The sequence below is a fragment of the Trichomonas vaginalis genome, chromosome IV (genome assembly GCF_026262505.1).
Source record: "Trichomonas vaginalis G3 chromosome IV, whole genome shotgun sequence".
Taxonomy (NCBI): domain Eukaryota; phylum Parabasalia; order Trichomonadida; family Trichomonadidae; genus Trichomonas; species Trichomonas vaginalis.
In genome coordinates, this window is record NC_067206.1 from 22,256,308 (window position 1) to 22,276,571 (window position 20,264).

At 28.7% G+C, this 20,264-nt stretch overlaps 5 protein-coding genes across 5 annotated transcripts, besides 7 other annotated features; 1 reads left to right on the forward strand and 4 right to left on the reverse strand.

The window, feature by feature from the left end:
- Nucleotides 1–3,512: 3,512 nt before the first annotated feature.
- Nucleotides 3,513–4,281: a mobile genetic element.
- A 1-nt stretch (nt 4,282) lies between these two features.
- Nucleotides 4,283–4,422: a mobile genetic element.
- Nucleotides 4,388–4,422: a terminal%2Cinverted (terminal inverted repeat of Kolobok-5_TV transposon ID:TVAGG3_0146610).
- Nucleotides 4,423–4,424: 2 nt separating this feature from the next.
- Nucleotides 4,425–4,995: a mobile genetic element.
- Nucleotides 4,996–5,400: 405 nt separating this feature from the next.
- Nucleotides 5,401–5,528: a mobile genetic element.
- A 397-nt stretch (nt 5,529–5,925) lies between these two features.
- Nucleotides 5,926–10,070: a mobile genetic element.
- A 220-nt stretch (nt 10,071–10,290) lies between these two features.
- On the reverse strand, nt 10,291–11,215 carry TVAGG3_0146650 (Chain P Ribosomal Protein S19; the record flags this gene model as incomplete). The annotated part of the gene is made up of 1 exon (XM_001324791.2): nt 10,765–11,199. The coding sequence occupies one exon, from the start codon at nt 11,197–11,199 to the stop codon at nt 10,765–10,767; it is 435 nt and encodes a 144-aa protein (XP_001324826.1).
- Nucleotides 11,216–11,866: 651 nt separating this feature from the next.
- Nucleotides 11,867–12,317, reverse strand: TVAGG3_0146660 (uncharacterized protein; the record flags this gene model as incomplete). The annotated part of the gene is made up of 1 exon (XM_001324792.2): nt 11,901–12,317. The coding sequence occupies one exon, from the start codon at nt 12,315–12,317 to the stop codon at nt 11,901–11,903; it is 417 nt and encodes a 138-aa protein (XP_001324827.1).
- A 176-nt stretch (nt 12,318–12,493) lies between these two features.
- On the reverse strand, nt 12,494–13,165 carry TVAGG3_0146670 (cysteine S-palmitoyltransferase protein; the record flags this gene model as incomplete). Its single annotated transcript, XM_001324793.1, has 1 exon — nt 12,494–13,165. One exon carries the CDS (start codon nt 13,163–13,165, stop codon nt 12,494–12,496), a length of 672 nt encoding a protein of 223 aa, XP_001324828.1.
- A 642-nt stretch (nt 13,166–13,807) lies between these two features.
- On the reverse strand, nt 13,808–14,291 carry TVAGG3_0146680 (uncharacterized protein; the record flags this gene model as incomplete). The annotated part of the gene is made up of 1 exon (XM_001324794.1): nt 13,861–14,247. One exon carries the CDS (start codon nt 14,245–14,247, stop codon nt 13,861–13,863), a length of 387 nt encoding a protein of 128 aa, XP_001324829.1.
- Nucleotides 14,292–16,883: 2,592 nt separating this feature from the next.
- Nucleotides 16,884–17,077: a mobile genetic element.
- Nucleotides 17,078–18,696: 1,619 nt separating this feature from the next.
- TVAGG3_0146700 (armadillo (ARM) repeat-containing protein family) lies at nt 18,697–20,107 on the forward strand (the record flags this gene model as incomplete). Its single annotated transcript, XM_001324795.1, has 1 exon — nt 18,713–20,107. One exon carries the CDS (start codon nt 18,713–18,715, stop codon nt 20,105–20,107), a length of 1,395 nt encoding a protein of 464 aa, XP_001324830.1.
- Between the last annotated feature and the right edge of the window lie 157 nt (nt 20,108–20,264).

Here is a 20,264-nt window from a genome sequence, read left to right on the forward strand (position 1 = left end):
CCCATTTAGCCAATTTTTTTCTTTTTTGGATCATGAATTTTTTTTTGGGTCACTATAAGATTTGTTTCATGTTCTAAATCTGCTGCATATGTAATCTATTTTTATTTACCTATTTTTTAAAAATCTATTGGATTGCCAAATTTGAATATATTTAAAATCATAAAACTCCAAAAAAACTATAAATATATGTTTTATGCATAGTGCCGATACTCAAATATCAGATTACTTAGATCCATGAATAATATCCGAATTTTTTTTCTTAAAATTAAATTTCAAAACTTCTTGCAATCTTATTCTTCATCAATTGTAAATTTTTAAAACCATTTTTTAAAATAATTTTGCGTAAATTTTATTCTCATGTTGTTTTAATCGAAAATTGATACATTTTCAAAAAAATAATATTGACTTATGAAATTCATTTTTAAGGTGAAATAGTATTGTTTTTATTAAAGTATATGAATAATATATAAAAAATTAATGAATAATATAAGCAGATTTTTAGTTTACAAAACAAATATGAGCAACGCAATTTCAAACTTTTGCTGGCAATTTCGATATTGCTCAAGTTTGTAGTATTTGTGATACCTATAACATCGGCTTAATCAAAATTCGATTTTTCTTATGAGTTATTGAGAAAATTTGATTGCAATGAGAAGGATTTCGACGTTTTTGATAAACTAAGAGCTGAGCTTTAGGGGTTCAGTTCATTTATGGCTGTAGTTTGATGCGTAGATCTCTTTTTTATTGTAAATTCTTTCAGCATGGAGATCGAGAATGAATCTTTTGAGAACTTTATGAGTTTTTACACCCGTAAAGAGGTCCTTCGAGGAAAGATAGTCCAGACTACATGAAGATGTGGGTTAACCAAAAAAATCCGATGGTTTCCCCATATTCATGTAGATCTTCGAAAAAATGAGCACCAAAAAAGCCAAAAAAATAGGCTTTTTATTGGATTTGTACACTAGATCAATAACCTATTTAGGATCTGACACTCTTTTTAGCCAGAGATATGAGGTCCTTTCTAGGAAAACGATCTATTCATCCATAAAAAAAAGAATTATCGTTTTCCCCAGAAATTACATGGGGAGTGGTAAAAGTAAGGAAAATCTGGGTAATTTGTAATTAGATCTTTATGATGTAATTTAATTTTAAACAAGTACAGATAAAGAGAATCATAATAAAGGTGATCTATATTGCTGAAGTAAAATTGAGTATAATAGATCGATCTTAGCAACAAGATCTGAGGAAGTAGATTTGAGAGTCGAGAGTTTAGATCTTAGCAACAAGATCTGAGGAAGTAGATTTGAGAGTCGAGAGTTTGGATCTTAGCAACAAGATCTGAGGAAGTAGATTTGAGAGTCGAGAGTTTGGATCTTAGCAACAAGATCTGAGGAAGTAGATTTGAGAGTCGAGAGTTTGGATCTTAGCAACAAGATCTGAGGAAGTAGATTTGAGAGTCGAGAGTTTGGATCTTAGCAACAAGATCTGAGGAAGTAGATTTGAGAGTCGAGAGTTTGGATCTTAGCAACAAGATCTGAGGAAGTAGATTTGAGAGTCGAGAGTTTGGATCTTAGCAACAAGATCTGAGGAAGTAGATTTGAGAGTCGAGAGTTTGGATCTTAGCAACAAGATCTGAGGAAATAGATTTGAGAGTCGAGAGTTTGGATCTTAGCAACAAGATCTGAGGAAGTAGATCTTAGCAACAAGATCTGAGGAAGTAGATTTGAGAGTCGAGAGTTTGGATCTTAGCAACAAGATCTGAGGAAGTAGATTTGAGAGTCGAGAGTATGGATCTTAGCAACTAGATCTGAGAGTTTTATCATTTCCGGCATATTGGGCCGAAAAGGAGTGATCCGCGTAAATATGAAAAAAAGTGAATTTTGTTGTATGGTGTTTTTTATTATATCCGTTTCTCTCACAATTTTCAATAAATATTATTGTTCAAACGGAAATATAAATAAACAATTCAAAAATAAAAATGTAAATGTAAATTGAAAATGTATTATAAACATGCTAAAAAGCGTATATTTTAAACTTAAAGGAAAAATGAAATTCGTAAAAATGAGCATGATGTTTGATAAGGGTGTTTTAATTTTTTTTCAAAAAAATTAAGGAACTTAAATTGAGATTATCAGGCTATGTAGTGGTATTTTTACGATCTGACTGCAGAAATCGAATCAGCGAGACCCGAAGATTCATATTCCGCCGGAAAAATAGGGTTTCGAGGCGTAGATAGGGATAAAAAGATGCTTTAAGAAGATCTCAGTAGAAATATGGTTTATAAGAGGATATAGGTCAGGATATAAGATTATGAAAATTGAAGAAGTGAATTATCAAGATGTATTTATGAGTAAACTATATTGTTTTAAGCTATCTAAATCTGTTTTGATATAAATTAAAGCGTATACTTATGCAAAATGCGAAATTTAAATTAATACTTTTTTTTTGCTATTTGGACACAAAGCTAACAATCCATCCAATAAATGACGTATACCTAGCGAGATGAAGCATTTTAACATGAAAGACAAGAAAATCTGATTACTTGTGTTGAAAGTTTCTGTATTTCGTCTTCTTCCAAACACAGCGTTCAGATGCAGAAGAAAATGCAGCCGTAATGACGCAAAAAGACACTAAAATAAATTAGAGAATTTCTGTAAAGTTTTTACTGAGCTTTGTTATTGAACCCGAATTTGTTGCTGAGTGACAGGATATTAAATCTACGACATTCATGAGTAATTGTTATCAATTTGTCAATAAATTATGTTGAAGATGGTTTAAATGTCTTCAAAGGCATGAAATTAGATCCTAAATTTGTTTGAGTTAATAAAAGAGAACAAATGTTGAAAGAGTTGTCATATTGCCTACAAAATTTTCAAACATTTGCATTGAGACAATGTGAAAAAATGATGTCCAAAATACCTTTACTAAAATATTTTTAATTTGAATCATAACAAGGAAAAACAATAATGGCAGAATAAGAAAAAAAAAACAAAAATGTTATGATTTGAACAGTTGCCTTTTAGATTCAAAAAGATCATAGCGTTACCAACCACTACACTACCTTCCTTTCCGATAAAAAGCTGAATAATTAGTATTTAATTAATTCTCCAGCTTGGGGATTTGCGGCTTTTCCAAAATCTGTTATGATAGTTCTATATAGCAATTGATATATAATATGTTTTTTCCAATCAAATAGTTTTTTAGTCCAGATAAATTTTTTAAAATTTCAAAGTCTTTCCATTCTACTAACGCTCTTCACATCCATATCCTTTACCATATATCTAATATAACGCCTTATTTTAATTCCCATGTTTACGATTTATTTGTCGAAAAACTGTCTTGCCCATTAACATCTCGGAAAAATTTTCGACTTTTTGAATGGCCGTTTTCAAGATCTCAAAAACTGTGGGATATTTTTTACAAAGATAATCGACATTTATTTACCACATATGTGTACTATACAATGCACCTGGTTTCATCCAATTTTTACCGTCAGTTTTCTCGTGAGACTAGGGCGCGTAAAGGGTTGGCGTCCTAAGGCGTCCTGATGTAAACTATTCAATTTTTGAGAAGTTTACGACATAATTGAATAGTTTATGGCGTCCTGAGAGGAGATTTCAATGGGTATGGCGTCCTAAAAAATAGAAGAAAATGATTTTTTCTCGATTTTTCTAGAAATTGAATTTTTTAAAAAAGAAAAAAATCAAAACGTATACATTCAAGAAAGACTATAAATGAAGATTTTTCTATTTTTTTCATTCTAAAACATCTTTTTTTGGATAATTTTTTTTAATAAATATGTAAGAAAGATTGAAGAAAAAGTAAATTTACTTTAAGAAAATTCGTTTTACATGATGTAAGACCCATAACAACTATAAATATTCAATTATTTAAAATAAAAAAAGAAAAACAGATTAAATGTATCTCACATCAAAATCCATTGACCTAAGGATGTTAAGTTTCTGTTTTTAAAAGTTGATATTTTTTTTTTAATTTTAAGAAAATTAATAGCATGTTATTAGACAATAGGAGTGTAATGATATTGACTAAACAGAAATGAGAGAATAGAGATATAATTTTGATAAGCAATATTGCGAACAAATTCTGAAGTAAAATCGCGATCAATAATTGAAAATTACGATCATGTACTGAAAAATGACGATCGAATTGAATGAATAGAATTATATCTAAGAAAAAATAAATTGTATTTAGAAGATGAACAAAGAAAGGTGTATGCTAAAAATCATTTAACAATAAATGGAAATAAAACGAAATTGTTAAGGGTGCCCTATAACGATAATGTAAACATCACAAAATTAACCTTATTAGAACTCGAATGAATGGATTATCCAGATTCTAGTTCTCAATATAATAGCCTTAAAAGTGCTTTTCTGAGGGTGGTCTATCGTCTATAGGGCACCCTTAAAAGAAAAAAATGAAAATTGTTAAATAATATATTATTTTTTAGTCATAAGAACAAAAATATAGTAGTTATAAAAGGAATTAGACTTCATATATCAATTCTTTTTCTCTGTAGATGTGGAACGTTTGCTTTTCGATCTCTTTCGATGAACTTGAAAATATAAGTTATTATCGCTGAGAATCCTTTCCGAAATAGGAGCTTTACGTTTAGGAGGATTGTCGGATGAATTTTGTTTTTTATTGTTTGATTTTGTTGTTATGGAAGATTTTTTCTTATTTTTTTCAGAATTTTGCTTGCTATTAACTGAAACTTGTTTTGACGGCCCAACAATAGCATTTGTAGTAGGAAGAATTCCCAATAACAAGCGCATTTTCGATAATTGTTTTTCAATATGATCAAGAAGGTCCAGCTTATGTTCTAGATTACTAGACATTTGATTTGTAGAAGGATGGTTTTGATTTTCTGGTTCTAAATCTGTAGAGTCTGCAATATTTGAATTTTCGGAGCGAATTGGAGCATCTGAACCTTGATTTGTATCGGCTTGCTCAAAATTAGTTTGAATTGGAGTGGATTGATGCATGCTAAGATCAGTCATAATGTAAACCTCTCAATTTTATTGTCGTGGGAAGTATCTCAATTCCTTCAAAAAAATTGAAAAACTATTTAATTTTAAAAATATAATACTTTTAATTAGTTAATTAATTGGAGATATTTTTAAAAAATCACTTTTGATAATACTTTTGAGAACTTTAATTAAAAAAATATATTCAAAAATATCCAGGATATCAAGAGGGAATTGTTCCTTATGAGGTATATAGTTATGATGTATACTCATAAGGAACAATTCCCTCCTTAAAACGAGAAAACTTGTTCGAAATTGTTTATCATTTCGAACAAGTTTTCTCGTTTTTAATAGGAAACTAAAGGCTATGAGGCATGATTATATATTAGTGCCTCATAGCCTTTAGTTCCTAATAGATAGCTGGAAACTTTCTCCAAATGATAAGTTATTCAGAGAAAGTTTCTCAGCTATCAAGAGGGAATTGTTCCTTATGAGGTATATAGTTATGATGTATACCTCATAAGGAAAATTCCCTCCTTAAAATCGTAGACATTTTTATACTTATTAATCAAATTCAAAATCATATCCTGAAAAGTTATTTTATTAAAAATTTAGAATTTTAATAATATAGAGTTTGAATTTCATACAATACCTATATATTTTCATAATGGAATTTGAAAACCATTCAAAAGTTCTCAGAAAACTTTTTTCATTAATTTTAAGAAATCTGAGTATTAAATTAAGTGATAAATTCGTTTGACACTACTTTAATTTTTAAATTCAAAAAATTATATGTGATTCTTAATGACTCAAAAAATTTTATTATAAAATAATATATAATATTAAAAATCCCAAAACATTTTTTACTTTACATAATCGTACTTCCTCGACGATTAATTTCCACTCAATTTCTATCGTTGACCGAACTTAGCATGCAACAGGATGAATTAAAATCTGGATGATTTAATGTTTCATTAAATAATGCCATAATTTTTTCTCTTTTTTCATTAATAAACTTAGTGATCATTGTATCTTTATCTGTTAGATCGATCAATTTGAGTATATCTGCATCATGAACTGGAATATTTTCGAACAATGAACTCGATTCTATGGAACCATATGGAGAAATCTCGTTCTGAGCCAAAGAAATCACTTACGTTGTATTGTTTGATAGAAAAAATTGTTTTCTCAAGTTCTTTTTGAAAGCAGTCAAGAATATAATTTTTGTAGCTATCGTGATAACGGTTTTTATATGGCGCTCGATCTTCTGGTTATTTTTGATGGCGTTATATTTATCTAATTGGATTTGAGATATCTTCTTAATAGCTTCATAAATGTTTGGATGTTTTAACGAAGAAAATTCTGAATGCATACTCTCGAGGCAATCATTAGTGAATATTGCAGTTGCATTATATATTGAGATATTAAATTGTAGTGCGGCAACCAAACTTTGTTGAAATAATCAATATAATCTTTGATCGAATCAACTTTATTTTGATTAATTATATGCATTGTAAGTACAAATTCTTCATGAGACATGAATGGAGTAATAGAATATAGCTTAAATAAAGAATTTTGTAAAGTATTGAAATTTTTTGTATAAAGTGCTACAAGTTTCCTGTGTAAAGCTTGTTTGAAATGAAATAGGCATCCAATTATACGGACTTTAGGGAAAATTTGTTGAAGTGCCTCTATCATTCCCTTTTCAAAATCACAATGAATTTGAATTAGCTTTGAAAATTGAATACCCTTGACAGTAAAAATATATTCAAATGCCTTCTTATAAGATTCAAATGTGCGGTTTTTCATGAATATAAATAAAAGTGGTAGATATTGATTTGTTGAAGGTTCACAAATCATAATTGTTAGCATCTGTCCTTTTTGAAAATGTTTTGGTGTAATTTTAAAAGTTCCATCGCAAAATAAATCTGTGGCTTCTTTTGCAAATTGAATTGCCTTCTCAAAACCAAAAAATCGTCTCACAATTTGCTTGAAAATCATGGCCAATGAAAAACTGCTCGCCATTTATTAAACAAAAATTAGCAATTTCATCGTCTGTAATTTTTTCTCCAACAGAAAATTTTCTGGACTTATTATAAACTTCCTGACCAATGAATCTTTAATTAATGGGTTTTCATCAGTACAACAGCAAGTTCTGTCATAAATTTTTTAATCTGCTGAAAAGTGCGTTGTCTTCAGAAAATTTTGCCATTGCCTTATTGTATATTTCTGTCAGAGTCATTGATTTATGAAGATCATTTTTTTCATTTTGTAACTTTTTAAATTGTCTGCATTCGGGTATATGTTCCTTTTGTAAATCTTCGGAAACTGAACTGTTCTCAATTTTAACTAAATAACGTGCTTGACAAGAATGATCGATGCAACGGTAGTAACGTTCAATATTATTTGAATTAATAATATTTGTATGATCATGCGAATAAAGCATATCTTTGCGAACAATTGTATCAGGATATTTTCCAGTAACTGCGGGAATATTTTTAACTGCAATATAACTAAAATATCTTCTGACAGCTTTAGATTCATTTTCGGCGTATTTAATATTAAAATATTGAAGAACTTGTTTGATTATATTCGTTTTTTCATCTCTCGATGTTGATTTTTGGTATTTATCAGATTGTTCCCTGATAAATATTTTATTTTCGTCTGTAAAGTTTGCTCTTTTTTGATTAAATATAGATGATTTTCCCATTAAAAAATGAAATGATGCAAAATTTACGAAAACCGTTCGAAAATTGAATCAAAAATGAAAAGTAATACTTAAATGAGGAATTCTTTGAGATATTGGTCTTAGATTGAATGTAGCGTCATTCTTATATAGAATATATATTCATATCATCGGAAATATGATAAAAAGCATATAATAAATGTCAAAAAAGTGAACAAATAAGCAAAGATATTTTTTAAAAAACAATGAAAGTAATACTTAAATGAGGAATTCTTTGAGATATTGGTCTTAGATTGAATGTAGCGTCATTCTTATATAGAATATATTTCATATCATCGGAAATATGATAAAAGCATATAATAAATGTCAAAAAAGTGAACAAATAAGCAAATATTTTTTAAAAAACAATGAAAAGTAATACTTAAATGAGGAATTCTTTGAGATATTGGTCTTAGATTGAATGTAGCGTCACAAATTTCACAAATATAATTTACTATACAATTTTATTCGTTTTTTAAAATGGCTGACGACAGTCTGTATCAACTAACTCAACTAGTCAAGCATAATGATTATTCTTTCGGATTCATTAAATCAATTTATCAATGCATAAGTACAATGACAGAAAGATCAATTGGATGCTTGAATTGGGATAAATTTTTCAAAAAATCACAATGACTGATGAAGTTCTTTTACATTTTTTAGCATCCGTTTTAAACATTGAAAAGATATCAGAATGTTTCAAGGATTCTATTTTTTATCAAATATTAATCTTGAAAAATTCGTAATTTAACTGAAACAGAACAACAAACAATTTTAAATTCCTACAAAGCGGATAAATTTACATATTACATAATGTGCTCACAAATTGTAAAATCAAACTGGAACAATTTATCCCAAACTTTAGTTAATATTGCAAATCAATATTTGCCATTTTTAGATGAAGAAAAGCAAATATATATATTTACTGAAATAACTGGCAATTATCAAAATTTTGAAATTTCAGTTGCAAACTTGTTACTTTTTTATGAAAACAATGAAGAAAAATTAAGCAACTGTTTTAATTTAACATTGTTCCAGCAAATTTATTCCAAAAATGGAATCGAGCAAATGATATTTTTTGCTGCAAATACAATTTGTTGCAATAACACTTCTATCAATTTTTACAATCTCCTTGAAATTGAAGAAATGAATCCATTTGATTTTTTTTATTTCTCAATTCAATATAAAGAGATATTAAATTGCGATGATTTTCCAAAAGTTACAGAAGTAATCACAGGTTTAATCTCAGCTTCAAATATTAATGCTATTATGCGAATTTGCCAAAAAATTTTGGATAAAATTACATTTTATAAATGTAATTATTGCCATATTACCTCAATATGGAATTTTATCACAAATGCAGCAATAATTCTTCCTGATGAAGATTTATTAATCAAATTATTAAAATTCATAGAAAAAACAGAAAAAGCAACAGATGAATTATTCGAACCGGAGAATGATTTGGGTTTCTATGAATATTTAAATTCGATTTTCTCAGATATTACATCTGCGAGAAATAAGCAATTTCTCTTGGAATTTCTAAATACCCATGAAGATGACTTCACTTATGATCAAACATTGTGAGGTCATTTTTGATCAACAAATTAATTGAAATTCCGATCAAAAAAAAATTCACAAATTGGATCAAAAAAATCGAATCTCAAGTAAAAATAAAAAATTTCTACATTTTTATCAAATTTAGATTTTTTTTTTCAAATCATGCGAATTGATTGAATAATTGCATATTTTATCCCATGCATCTAGAAGTATGTGTAATATTTTTGCTTTCATCAAGAAATTGTCGAATTTGATCTTAATTTTTTTTGAAAAATATACTTTTAGAAAAAGAAATAGTGATTGAATAGCTGCCCATGCTGTAAAAGGGTTATTTTTACAAGTAAAAAAATTGTTATTTTTCGAGCAAGTCGAGGCTTTTTTACCATCTTATTTTTGAAAAATTTACGAAAAATTATATCTGAAAAAACGCTTCATTTTGATATCTTACAATGATAAAATACCAATGTTGCTGGGATATAATAGCTACACCTGGACATCTACTACATTAATGCGTATGACAGGTAAAGTTGATTTCAAAAGTATAGCCTGGAAAGATTACAATAAATCAACGATAATTCAAAAAATTTTCTTATAAGTTAACATAATAAAAATTTAATTTTTATATTGCTTGTATTATACTTAAGTATATAATATATTTAAATCTTAGAATGAAAATTCGGGACGCCCTAGCTATTCAATTTTCCCTTAGGACGCCCATAAACCTCTCAAAAATGTGATGTAAATATCACAATTTTGAGAAATTTACACTAGGACGCCTTAGGACGCCAACCCCCTTTTTTACCGTGAGACTACCTTTAAATTGACAAATAAAAATAATTTGAATCAAACAGAAATGGATCGTAAGTTGATATTTAGAAATAGCATCTAATGTAGATAATATTTTCAACAAAATCTGAATTTCCCCTAGCATTTCATTTCACATCTTGAAATTGAATAAATCCGGAAAATCATTTTGATTTTGTTTCAAAGATGAAGCGCTTAATCAATTATTTTAATAATGGTATAAAATTAGTTTTCATTTTTATTCCCGTCTTCTATTCAATTTTAGATTCAATTTTTATGAATCCGCGGAATATATAATAAAAATTCCGGAATCACTAACAAAGCTGCTTGTCAAGGAGATATTTGGCTCCTTGATGTAAGCTTTGGACACATAACGTATTCTTCAGGATTTTAATGGATAATAGCCTATCAAAAATTTCGATTTAACCTTGGGCAAAATCATTCCCTAAACAAGCTCACACTCTAGGTTGTAATAGCAATGGCTCCATTAGATTTTGAATTCTATCAACTTCCCAAAAATAAGGAAATAGAGAATGTGAGAGAAATCAAGATTTTAAGATTTTAATCCCCTATTATGTGTATACTGATGATTGACGATCTAATTTTCCACAAGATCTTTTGATTTGATGGTTAAAAAAAAATTGTAAAAATTTTGTTTGAATTCAATAGTCTTGTTTTGAGAAAAATCGATTTTTACTTGAGGGATGTAGCAGAAGAAGAACGTGTAGCACCGACACCAGCCTTAGAGTGCTTAACGACCTTCTTGGATGGGGCGAAATCAGCAAGAACGTGGCCGATCATTTCTGGCTTGATTTGAACTTCGAAGAAAACGTGGCCATCATAGATGCCGATAACGTTATCAACGAACTCTGGAAGGATAACCATATGGCGAAGGTGTGTCTTGACAACTGGTGGACGAACACCAGCCTGGCCCTCAACAGCCTGACGAGCCTTCTTCAGCTTTTCGATAAGGTGAACGTGCTTAAGATCGAATGAGCGGGAGATGAAACGGCGGCGCTTTGTTGGGAGAAGTTCAACAAAGTCCTTAAGCTCCATGGCACGGAGGTCATCGAGTGTCTTGCCGCGGTATGTATAGTTACGCTGTGCGAACTTGCCAGATGCAGACATAATCGCAAAAAGGAAGGCCAAAACCGTTCATCAAGCGGTTTTGTAAAATTTTGTTTCTAAAATTGAGAGCATTTGTAAACTCGTATCTTTCTTTTTCCAATGACTAAATTTTAAATCCGATTTTTAATGTGAAAAAATCGATGCTCGTATTATTTTAATACATAATTTAACTTCAAAATCATGCGTCGGCTCTGAAATTTTCCTTCCAAATTCACGAAAGTTGTTATTTTCAAAATTACTGATAAATATATGCATTCTATTTGAATTCAAATTAAATCATATTAATGGCAATACGAATTGTTTATTGATATTTTATTTCATACATAAGTTTGTTCTTGTGGTCGAAAAACAGAGCTGGATTAATGAATTGTCCTTAAGAAGTATCATTGCCACTTGTTGTTGACCTTTAGCATTATCAATAAGATAAATTTAGAAATAATGGTGTGAATCATTGAAAAATAAAGATTATTTTAAACTAAGGTATAGAGCTTTCTCGTTTATTGTTTGGAATAAGCATAAGTTAAATAATTATGCTTGAAGATATAATGTCTGATAAGTCAAGAAAATGAAGTAACTTATTGATATATATTTTATGGGTAATCATTGGTTGAAAAGATATGATCCTCAAAAATGAAATAAAAAATAAGAGATAAAAATCTCTTAAAAAGAGCATGCACTTATAGTTTAATGATCACAAATTATCACTCTGCATCTTCCTCCTCTATTTCGTACTCTTCTTCTTCATAATCGTCCATTTGGATCATTCCCTTGTCGGCAAAGACACCTGAAATTTCGACATCGCCATTACCTTCGACAATTACAAATGGAGACATGCAATATGGAAGGTATTGTTCAACTTCTTTTTCTTCATTAACTTTTGTCAAAGTAATAAGTTCGTCCTTCCTTGTTTGTAGCTTAGCATCTTCAGCAGGAGCTTCATCTTTGAAATCCTTAATCTTCAAGAATACCTTTACAGGTTTATTATCTTTGCAATTGAGCAATTTAACACTTGTAAGGAGACAATCGTCACCCTCTTGTTCGTACTTAAGTTCCTGTGTAGTATTTGCTTTGACAGTAAACTTGAAGGATGTGAATTGACCCTCCTCTTCCTCAGCCATTATAAAATAATAATCAAAATATCATCCGTATAAACTACACAAATCTTTTGAATTTTATAATGCGAGACGGAAATATTTTAAATCATAAAAGACAAAAGCATTAAACACATTTGACAATATATTAGAGAGAGATAAAAATACAGTTTTACTCTATTAAACAAACATAAACAAAAAGATTAAAGCATTTTATAAGGATCAGATTCGGCAGTCAATGCATAGACATCCATTCCCCAAAATGCAGGTATAGGTAGAATCCATAAGAACCAGCTATCCCTTGGTCCGCATACTTCTTCGAAATTGTTACAGCATCCATCATGGAAACTAGTGTCTGAAATCTTGTTTATTATTTCGTAGTTTGTAGTTCCTCGCATTGTATTATACATAGAATCAAAGAAGAAAATACACGTTAAAATTGAAAATACAAAACCCATTAAAAGGTAAATAATAGTAATAATAACATATATTGGATTAACCATAGCTTCTACTAAATTTATCATTGCCATTACTTGAAAAACACTGAAGGTTGTAATGTAAAGAAATCCATACATATTGAAAAGCAAAAAGAATTTGTAATTTAGCTTTCCTATGAATACAGTAAACCATATGCATAAATGGTCTGGACGGATAGCAATGCGTCTTGCATCTGAAACGTAATGACAATATGCTGGATATTTATGGCTCTTGATGTACTTTTTTTGCTCGATGGTTGTAACAAATTCACTTAAATAATCAGGCTCTTTTCCATTAAATTTGTTATATCTTCGTGGATAATAGTATGGGATGTATCCTGGTCCAACAAGAACACCAAGTATGTAACAGGATAGGAACAGTAATACTAGAATTGTCATAACTATTTGATAATATATATTTAATTCTAAAAAATAGCAATCGATTTGAATAAATATTAAATACGATGATATGATGATTAATAGTACTGCTACGGGGAATCCAAAATTGATATCCCAGCCATTTAAAAAGTATTTTTTGATGGCCGGTAAATAATCTAAGTGAAAACAAAGGAAAGAGCATTTCCTATTCCACTGCGTTACCTCAGGAATGCCAAACAATTCATCACTGATAAAATCTTCATTCTGGTTATCCATGAAAAATCGGAAATGAAGATTTTATTTGAAAACTGTCACCTGAGATAAAAGGTGAAGATTGTGTAATCATCAAATTACGAATGAATTGGTAAACTGATATGTGTGCATCATATAATAGTCCTACATTGGTCAGTATTATCTAATTCTAAATCAAAATAATTTTAATAAGCAGTATATTTGAAGAATTCTGCACCGATAATGCTCTTATTACGGCCCAATTTTATTGTGGCAAAGAGTGATAACATATTTTTTAGATGAACCTTAATTCAAAATCAAAATTAAGCTAATATCTAAACTAATGATGTTTTTTGAGAAAAAGCGTGGAATTTATGCAGAAAGGAAAGAATGGTATTACTCAAAATGGATTCTAAAAAAAGAATGTAATATAACGGTTTTGCAATAAAGCAAAATTAATAAAAAGTTTATGCAACAATATGAAATTATTCGGCTTTGGTATCTTCTAGGACTACATAAGCTAAATATGGCTGGATTGCATGCCAATTCTCTTCAAACCATTTAATTAAAACAGATTTTCTTCGCTTAGCATCGCGATCGAGTTTAATATTTGCACTTTGCGCCAGAACATTCGCAATGCTCAAAAGTTCTGGCTGTTTAATATTAGCGCCAAATCTCTGGGTAATTTCGTGCCAAACAGCATTATCTTTGGGATTAAATGTTCCTAACCTTTCAGCAATTCTCTCCTTTTCTTTTGTAACGTGGTTTTCAGGTTGATTAAAAAGCTTTGAAGTATCTCCAGAAATTTGTTGTAGGTAATCAGATATTACGGCCAGACTTTGGCTATTTGCGTCTGGTTTCTGTTCTTCCATTGGTTGTGCGGGGGCGGATGTTTGCTGTGTAATTTTGGTAATCTGTGTCAAATGGTCAAAAAATTGACAACCGTCACTTTTGTAAAAATGGTATGCATAAATTATTGACAGAACGTTGCGCGTCAAATTCTGATTTATCATAGAATGATAACTCGCTTGAAAATTGGCGTATAAGAGCAAAGTTAGCGGCATTCAATTGAAAAATTCATGACATTTCAGATTTGAATTTTGCGATATTTCCCATTGTAACTAAATTTATTATAATATCTATGGAAATAATTGAAACAACGGAAATTTGTAAAGTGTTAAGATTTGAGATCCTGAAGTCTACATGAAGTGTCTTGTATGGATTATGCTTGTTCTAGAAGTATCGGATCAAGTTGGCATTCGATTCTTTCATGAAGTCTATGCGACAGCTATAATTTGATTTGAATTTGTCTCAGATATTGTAATTAAAGGATGGAAATCCAAGTTATGAATTTTTGCGTTTGATGTATGAAATTATTTGTCTCACTCCATAGATTTCAAGTAAATTGAATTCAAATACAATTGAACTGAAAAATTTGGACTTCAACAATGAAACCTTTTGTTTTCAATCTCACTTCTATCTCAATACAGAACCTGAAAAAGAATTGTTGAAAAATATTAGAAAACTAAAATATTGAAGATGAATTCCCCTATATCAATCATGATTCAATAATAAAAATATAAATTAACATAAATCAGCTATAAATAAACTATCTTTGGTCAATATTGACTGGAAAATTCAAAGGTGACCAAACTATTTTTTGAAAGTCCGCCATAACTTTAATGGTACTATTTCAGCGTGTACAATGAATACAAAAATTCTAAGAGTGCCACATAAAATAGTACTTTAGACTTGAGTTAATGCTACTAAGCAAATGTTAAAAAGATGACTTTAGTGTTTTGATAATCAAAGATTAAAATCATTATTGTCTAAATCAATAATCATAACGACAGAAGTTAATGTTTTTTCATCAGTGCTTTAAATCCACTTTTAAAAGTATACCTCAAAAATCAAAATATCAAAAAAAAATTGGCCGATAGGTTTGGCTTTAATTTTTGTCTGCTTTTATGATTTGATATGGATGTTATAATTTTAAAAGTTGAGCCAAATTCACCAATAGATTTTTGAGATTTGCAAATACTCAATAATTTTCAGCGTGTTATCTTTTATTAAAAGAACTATTTGGTTTCAGTATCATATAAATTGATATTTACTTTCTATTTGAACCTTCATTTAGCTAATGATTTAATAATACAGATTTCATCTAATCCTTATAAGAGAATTTTGAATTTGTTATAATAAAAAAACAAACAGATATAGCTTACACTTCTATAATAAAGATACCTTTTATAGAAATCAGTATGAAATGTGTTTTTTGACACGTAAAGCTCTCAATTCATTATAACATGTTTGTCGATTTTTATATATTTTTCGCTTTCATTATCTATGATATTAAAAATTATGTCATCAGAATGTGAAATAATTAAACAAATGCCCTACGGGAAGTATTTTAAAAATTGATTGTAATTATAGTTAGATTAACCATCATCACTTGCAAACTGAACTAATTTACTACTTCTCCAATTAACACTCATGAACAATGTTTTTTTTAAAAAAATATAATTTTTTATTCTAAATTTTACATTAACATGTCATTTATTATGATCTCATAAAACATATCCATATATTATAGTTACAGTAATATTAAAATTTCAAATTTTGAATTAATTTGGTTATATTATGACCATTAAGCCAAGATCCCAACTTCTCTATGCTATCTATGAATTTCAACTCTATATGTAACTAACACGTTATAAGTTTTGTTTATAAATATAAGGTGCATTTCAGTAAATTACTCTTTGATAATAGTTCTTTTATTACAGCTATAAAATCTATACTAAATCTATATGTTTTTATACTAAATTTATTAATTGTAATACTAATTTTAATTGTTGCTGATCATATGCTAAATTTTATATGAAATTCTTAATTAGAAACTTGAGTTGAATATATATTATATGAAACAATCGGTGTTTAAAACAAAATACAGCTTGATTTATTTATTTAAATATATTATATTGGCAACCTTTCTTTACCCTGTCCGAAAAACGCATTTTGTAAAAAATATAGTGCATCAGTTTCGAACTAGCGTCCCCGGTACCCAATAGTAAGGGGTAATAACCATTCGACCATTTGCCACGTAAAGCATCGCCAGATTTTTTTGTATTTAATCACTCTCAAAACACTGTTTTGGCTTATTGGAAGCATATCAGACATAATCGCCTTAATCAAAAAATCTATATACCCAATAAGTAATAAATTTGTCGATATAGATTTTCCATAAAATTAGTTTTTAGTCTGATCTTAAAATAAATTTAATTTTTTATAAAAAAAATCACATTTAAAAGTACCTTTTTAGTAGCTCGAAATCCTGTTGGTGGATTTCGGGCGTACTTCAAAATTAGCTTTTCTTCTACATATGCAAGCTATATTTTAAATATGGAGCAAATCGGATCGGCGAAAGGAGTTTAGTTACCTTTGAAAATTCAGCAAAAAAATGTGGAATACGCATAATTATGAAAAATTATGAATGTCTTTATGTTTTAAATAGGGCTGTACAAGATTTAAAAAAACATTGCCGGGTTACCGTAGAGGCCTAAAAAAATCGCGCCTCGGCGGCAAGCCGCCTCGGCATTAAGAATGCGCATCTAAATTTTTATATGTCCTTCTTTCTTTTATTTTTCCCTTCCCTTTCTTTTCTTTTTCTTTTTTTTTCCCTCCTCTTGCTCTCATTTACCTTTTTTTTCCTTTTCTCATCATTTTTCAAAATTTTAAATTTTTATCAAAAATCTTGCCTATAAAAGCAGACTATGGAACCTTTTAATGCCTCTTAATCAATATTATACAGCATAAAGCATATTAAATGAAAGTAATTACGTATAAATTTATTTTATTATCTTATTTATTAATTCTTTAGCATGTATTGTTTAATATTAACTTTTCTGTACATTAAATATGATATCTCCAAAGTATGAATGCCTTGTAACGAAACGAAAACTTAATTTTATGTTGAATATTTGTCACAAACATTAGATTATTAAAATATATGTTGGATATCCCTTAGTATGAGACTTCATGACTCTTGTAGTCTAACGTGAGCTTTGGATTGCAAGCTCTGTGGTTAACGAACATAAATTAATTGTAAAGTTTTCAAAAATTTTCATCGTTTCTATCAGCATCTATTTTTCCTTTAAAATAATATATTTGTATGAATACAATATTTAGTAATTTTTTTATTTCCCATAATTTCATTCAAAATTTCAGAAAAAATTAATTTCTATTCAATATTATTTCAGCTTCAAAACACTTCATTCTTATAGATGTTGATTCACTAAAGTGTGATACTCAATGTCTTATTTCAATGAAAATTGTTCTGCAAATTTATTTCACTTTTGACCTCACTTTTTCCGTAATTCAATTTTTTACTTTTAATATTTTAGATCTTCATAATATCATTTGAAAAATTAACCATATAAAAAAATCAAGTTAACAATTCACTTTTTCCGTAATTCAAAAATCAAAAATATAAATAATATATCTTTTTATCAAATATTATTATTATATTCTATGAAAAATGAGGTCCGGAAATTTTGCGGATTCCCGTAACTCAATTTTACGGAAAAAGTGCAGTAAACTATTCAAAATACGGAAAAATTGGTGTAAACTAATGATTTTACGGTAAAATCACGGAAAGTCCCGGAAGAATATATGTGCCTATATGAAATTATACAAAAATGAATCAAACGCATTTTAAAAGATTGTTCTTGTATTATAAATGCTATTCGCAGATTTATTAGTTGAAGAAAATTACCAAATTTTTGCCGATTTACAAAAAATGATTTACAAAGCATATTTTTATAAGGCTTTAAAAATCTTTAAAATGTGACCGGTGACGGAAATCCATGGTAACCAACCGCGGTTCCCGTTTGGAATGCCATAGTTTTAAAATATAAATACAACTATTATATACCTTAATTCCTAAATCAGATTTTCAAAAAAAAATTGAAAAAATTCTATTTCAAGGAAAGAAATATAAATTTCTGATTGAAAATGTGAAAATATAAAAAATTTGGAATTAGAAACATGATTTATAATTCAAATATATTCTAAGTTATTCCTTTTCTCCTTCTTAAATTTCACAAATATTTGAATAAAATTTTTTCCACTAAAATTACTGATTTCAATATATAAATTGTAGTATCTTACTCTAATATATGCTTTAACATATATTTGTTGGATCATTAGAACTCTTTTATTCAAAAGTCATTAATTTGAACAGAGGAGTATTTTGATTGGCACAGTTTTGTATACTCCCATTTATATGGAAAATTACAATGAAAAAACAGAAAACTCATTTAGTAAAATTTTGGCTGAATAATGTTTGACTTTTATAAAGAATATGAGTTTACGAATTCCAAAGAATCAGATGACAAAGACGATAAGAATGATTATATTGAAACGCTTCAGGCAATTATCACTGAATTATTCAATAGATTCAATTCGAATGCACCAGTCAATGAATTTCTTCCAGTTTTATTGGATTTAAAAGAATTTTTCAAAGAAAACCAATCAAATGACATGAGGATAATCATTGCCGAAGCCAAATTATTTCAATTTTTAGAAGAATGTTATATTAAGTATGGACAACAAGGAAATGAAGCTAAAGAACTTATACTACGAACAATAGTAACTGCCACAGCCAATCTTTACGAGGATTTAGACTTTTTCAAAAATTCCAAATTTTTCACCATTACAAAAAACGATTTATTCATTCCACAATTTACACATCTTATAATAAATGCCTACTCAAACATAATTTCAAGCCAAGATTTCTGCTCAAATAAATTTTTTGCTCTTATTCACTCTTTAAAGTTGACAATTCCCGATTTAACATCGCAAAATCTTCAAAACATATTAGTTATAAAAAGTATTATACAACTTTGCATCTCTTTATCATCACATGTTCGAATATTACAAGAATGTACTGAAATTGTCAGTGCAATGGAGGTTATTTTAAACAATAACTTCCCAGAACAGATAATCACAAACTGTCTTTACGTTATTTCCTCGATTTTAAGAGATTCTGCAAGTTTTTGCGATAATTTTGCATCAAATAATGAAAAAATCGAATTTTTCATTAGTTTACTACATAATGATAATAATCAGATCGTAAATTACGCATTATTGATTATAAAATACATTTGTATTTCAGATCAATGCAAATTTGATTTTCATCTCGATCAATTTTCGTTTTTATTGACGAATGATGATCATAATGTTCAGAGAGACTTATCTTTATGTATAGGAGCAGTTCTGATCAACAGTAGATTGATTTTCATGAAAGATCAAGATATTTCAAATTTATTTGCAGAAGTTTTTAATTTTCTCCAAGAATGCAACTATATATGCAAAGTACAGATCATGAAATCAATCAGATACCTTCTAGACAACGGAACAAATGCTCAAATTTTGCAATGGATGAATTCAGGATTGCAACAGTTCCTTCCATTGTTTATTGAACTTGACCATGATAATGAATCCCTTGTATTTCTTCAAATCATGATTAAAATCCTTCAGACAGTTGAAAATTTAGAATTAGAACAATCATTAGAATTTTTACGTTATCTTGAAGAAATAGAATTACCAGAGAAGCTAGATGAACTGATGGAATCAAGTAACAACGCTGTTCTCACTAAAACTGAAATAGTTTTGGGACAAATTCATAATATCGAAATGAGACAAGAAGCTGCTGAAAAGGGATTAGCTCTTTAGCTAAATTAAGTATTATATTATTGTTTGTTTTGTATAAAAATTGAATTTTGTTTTAATTCTTACATTTTTATCATTCATAATCTCTTTATAATAGAACCAATAACTTGAATTAACATTTTTATCATATTCACTACAATATCTTCCTTTAAAAAGGATA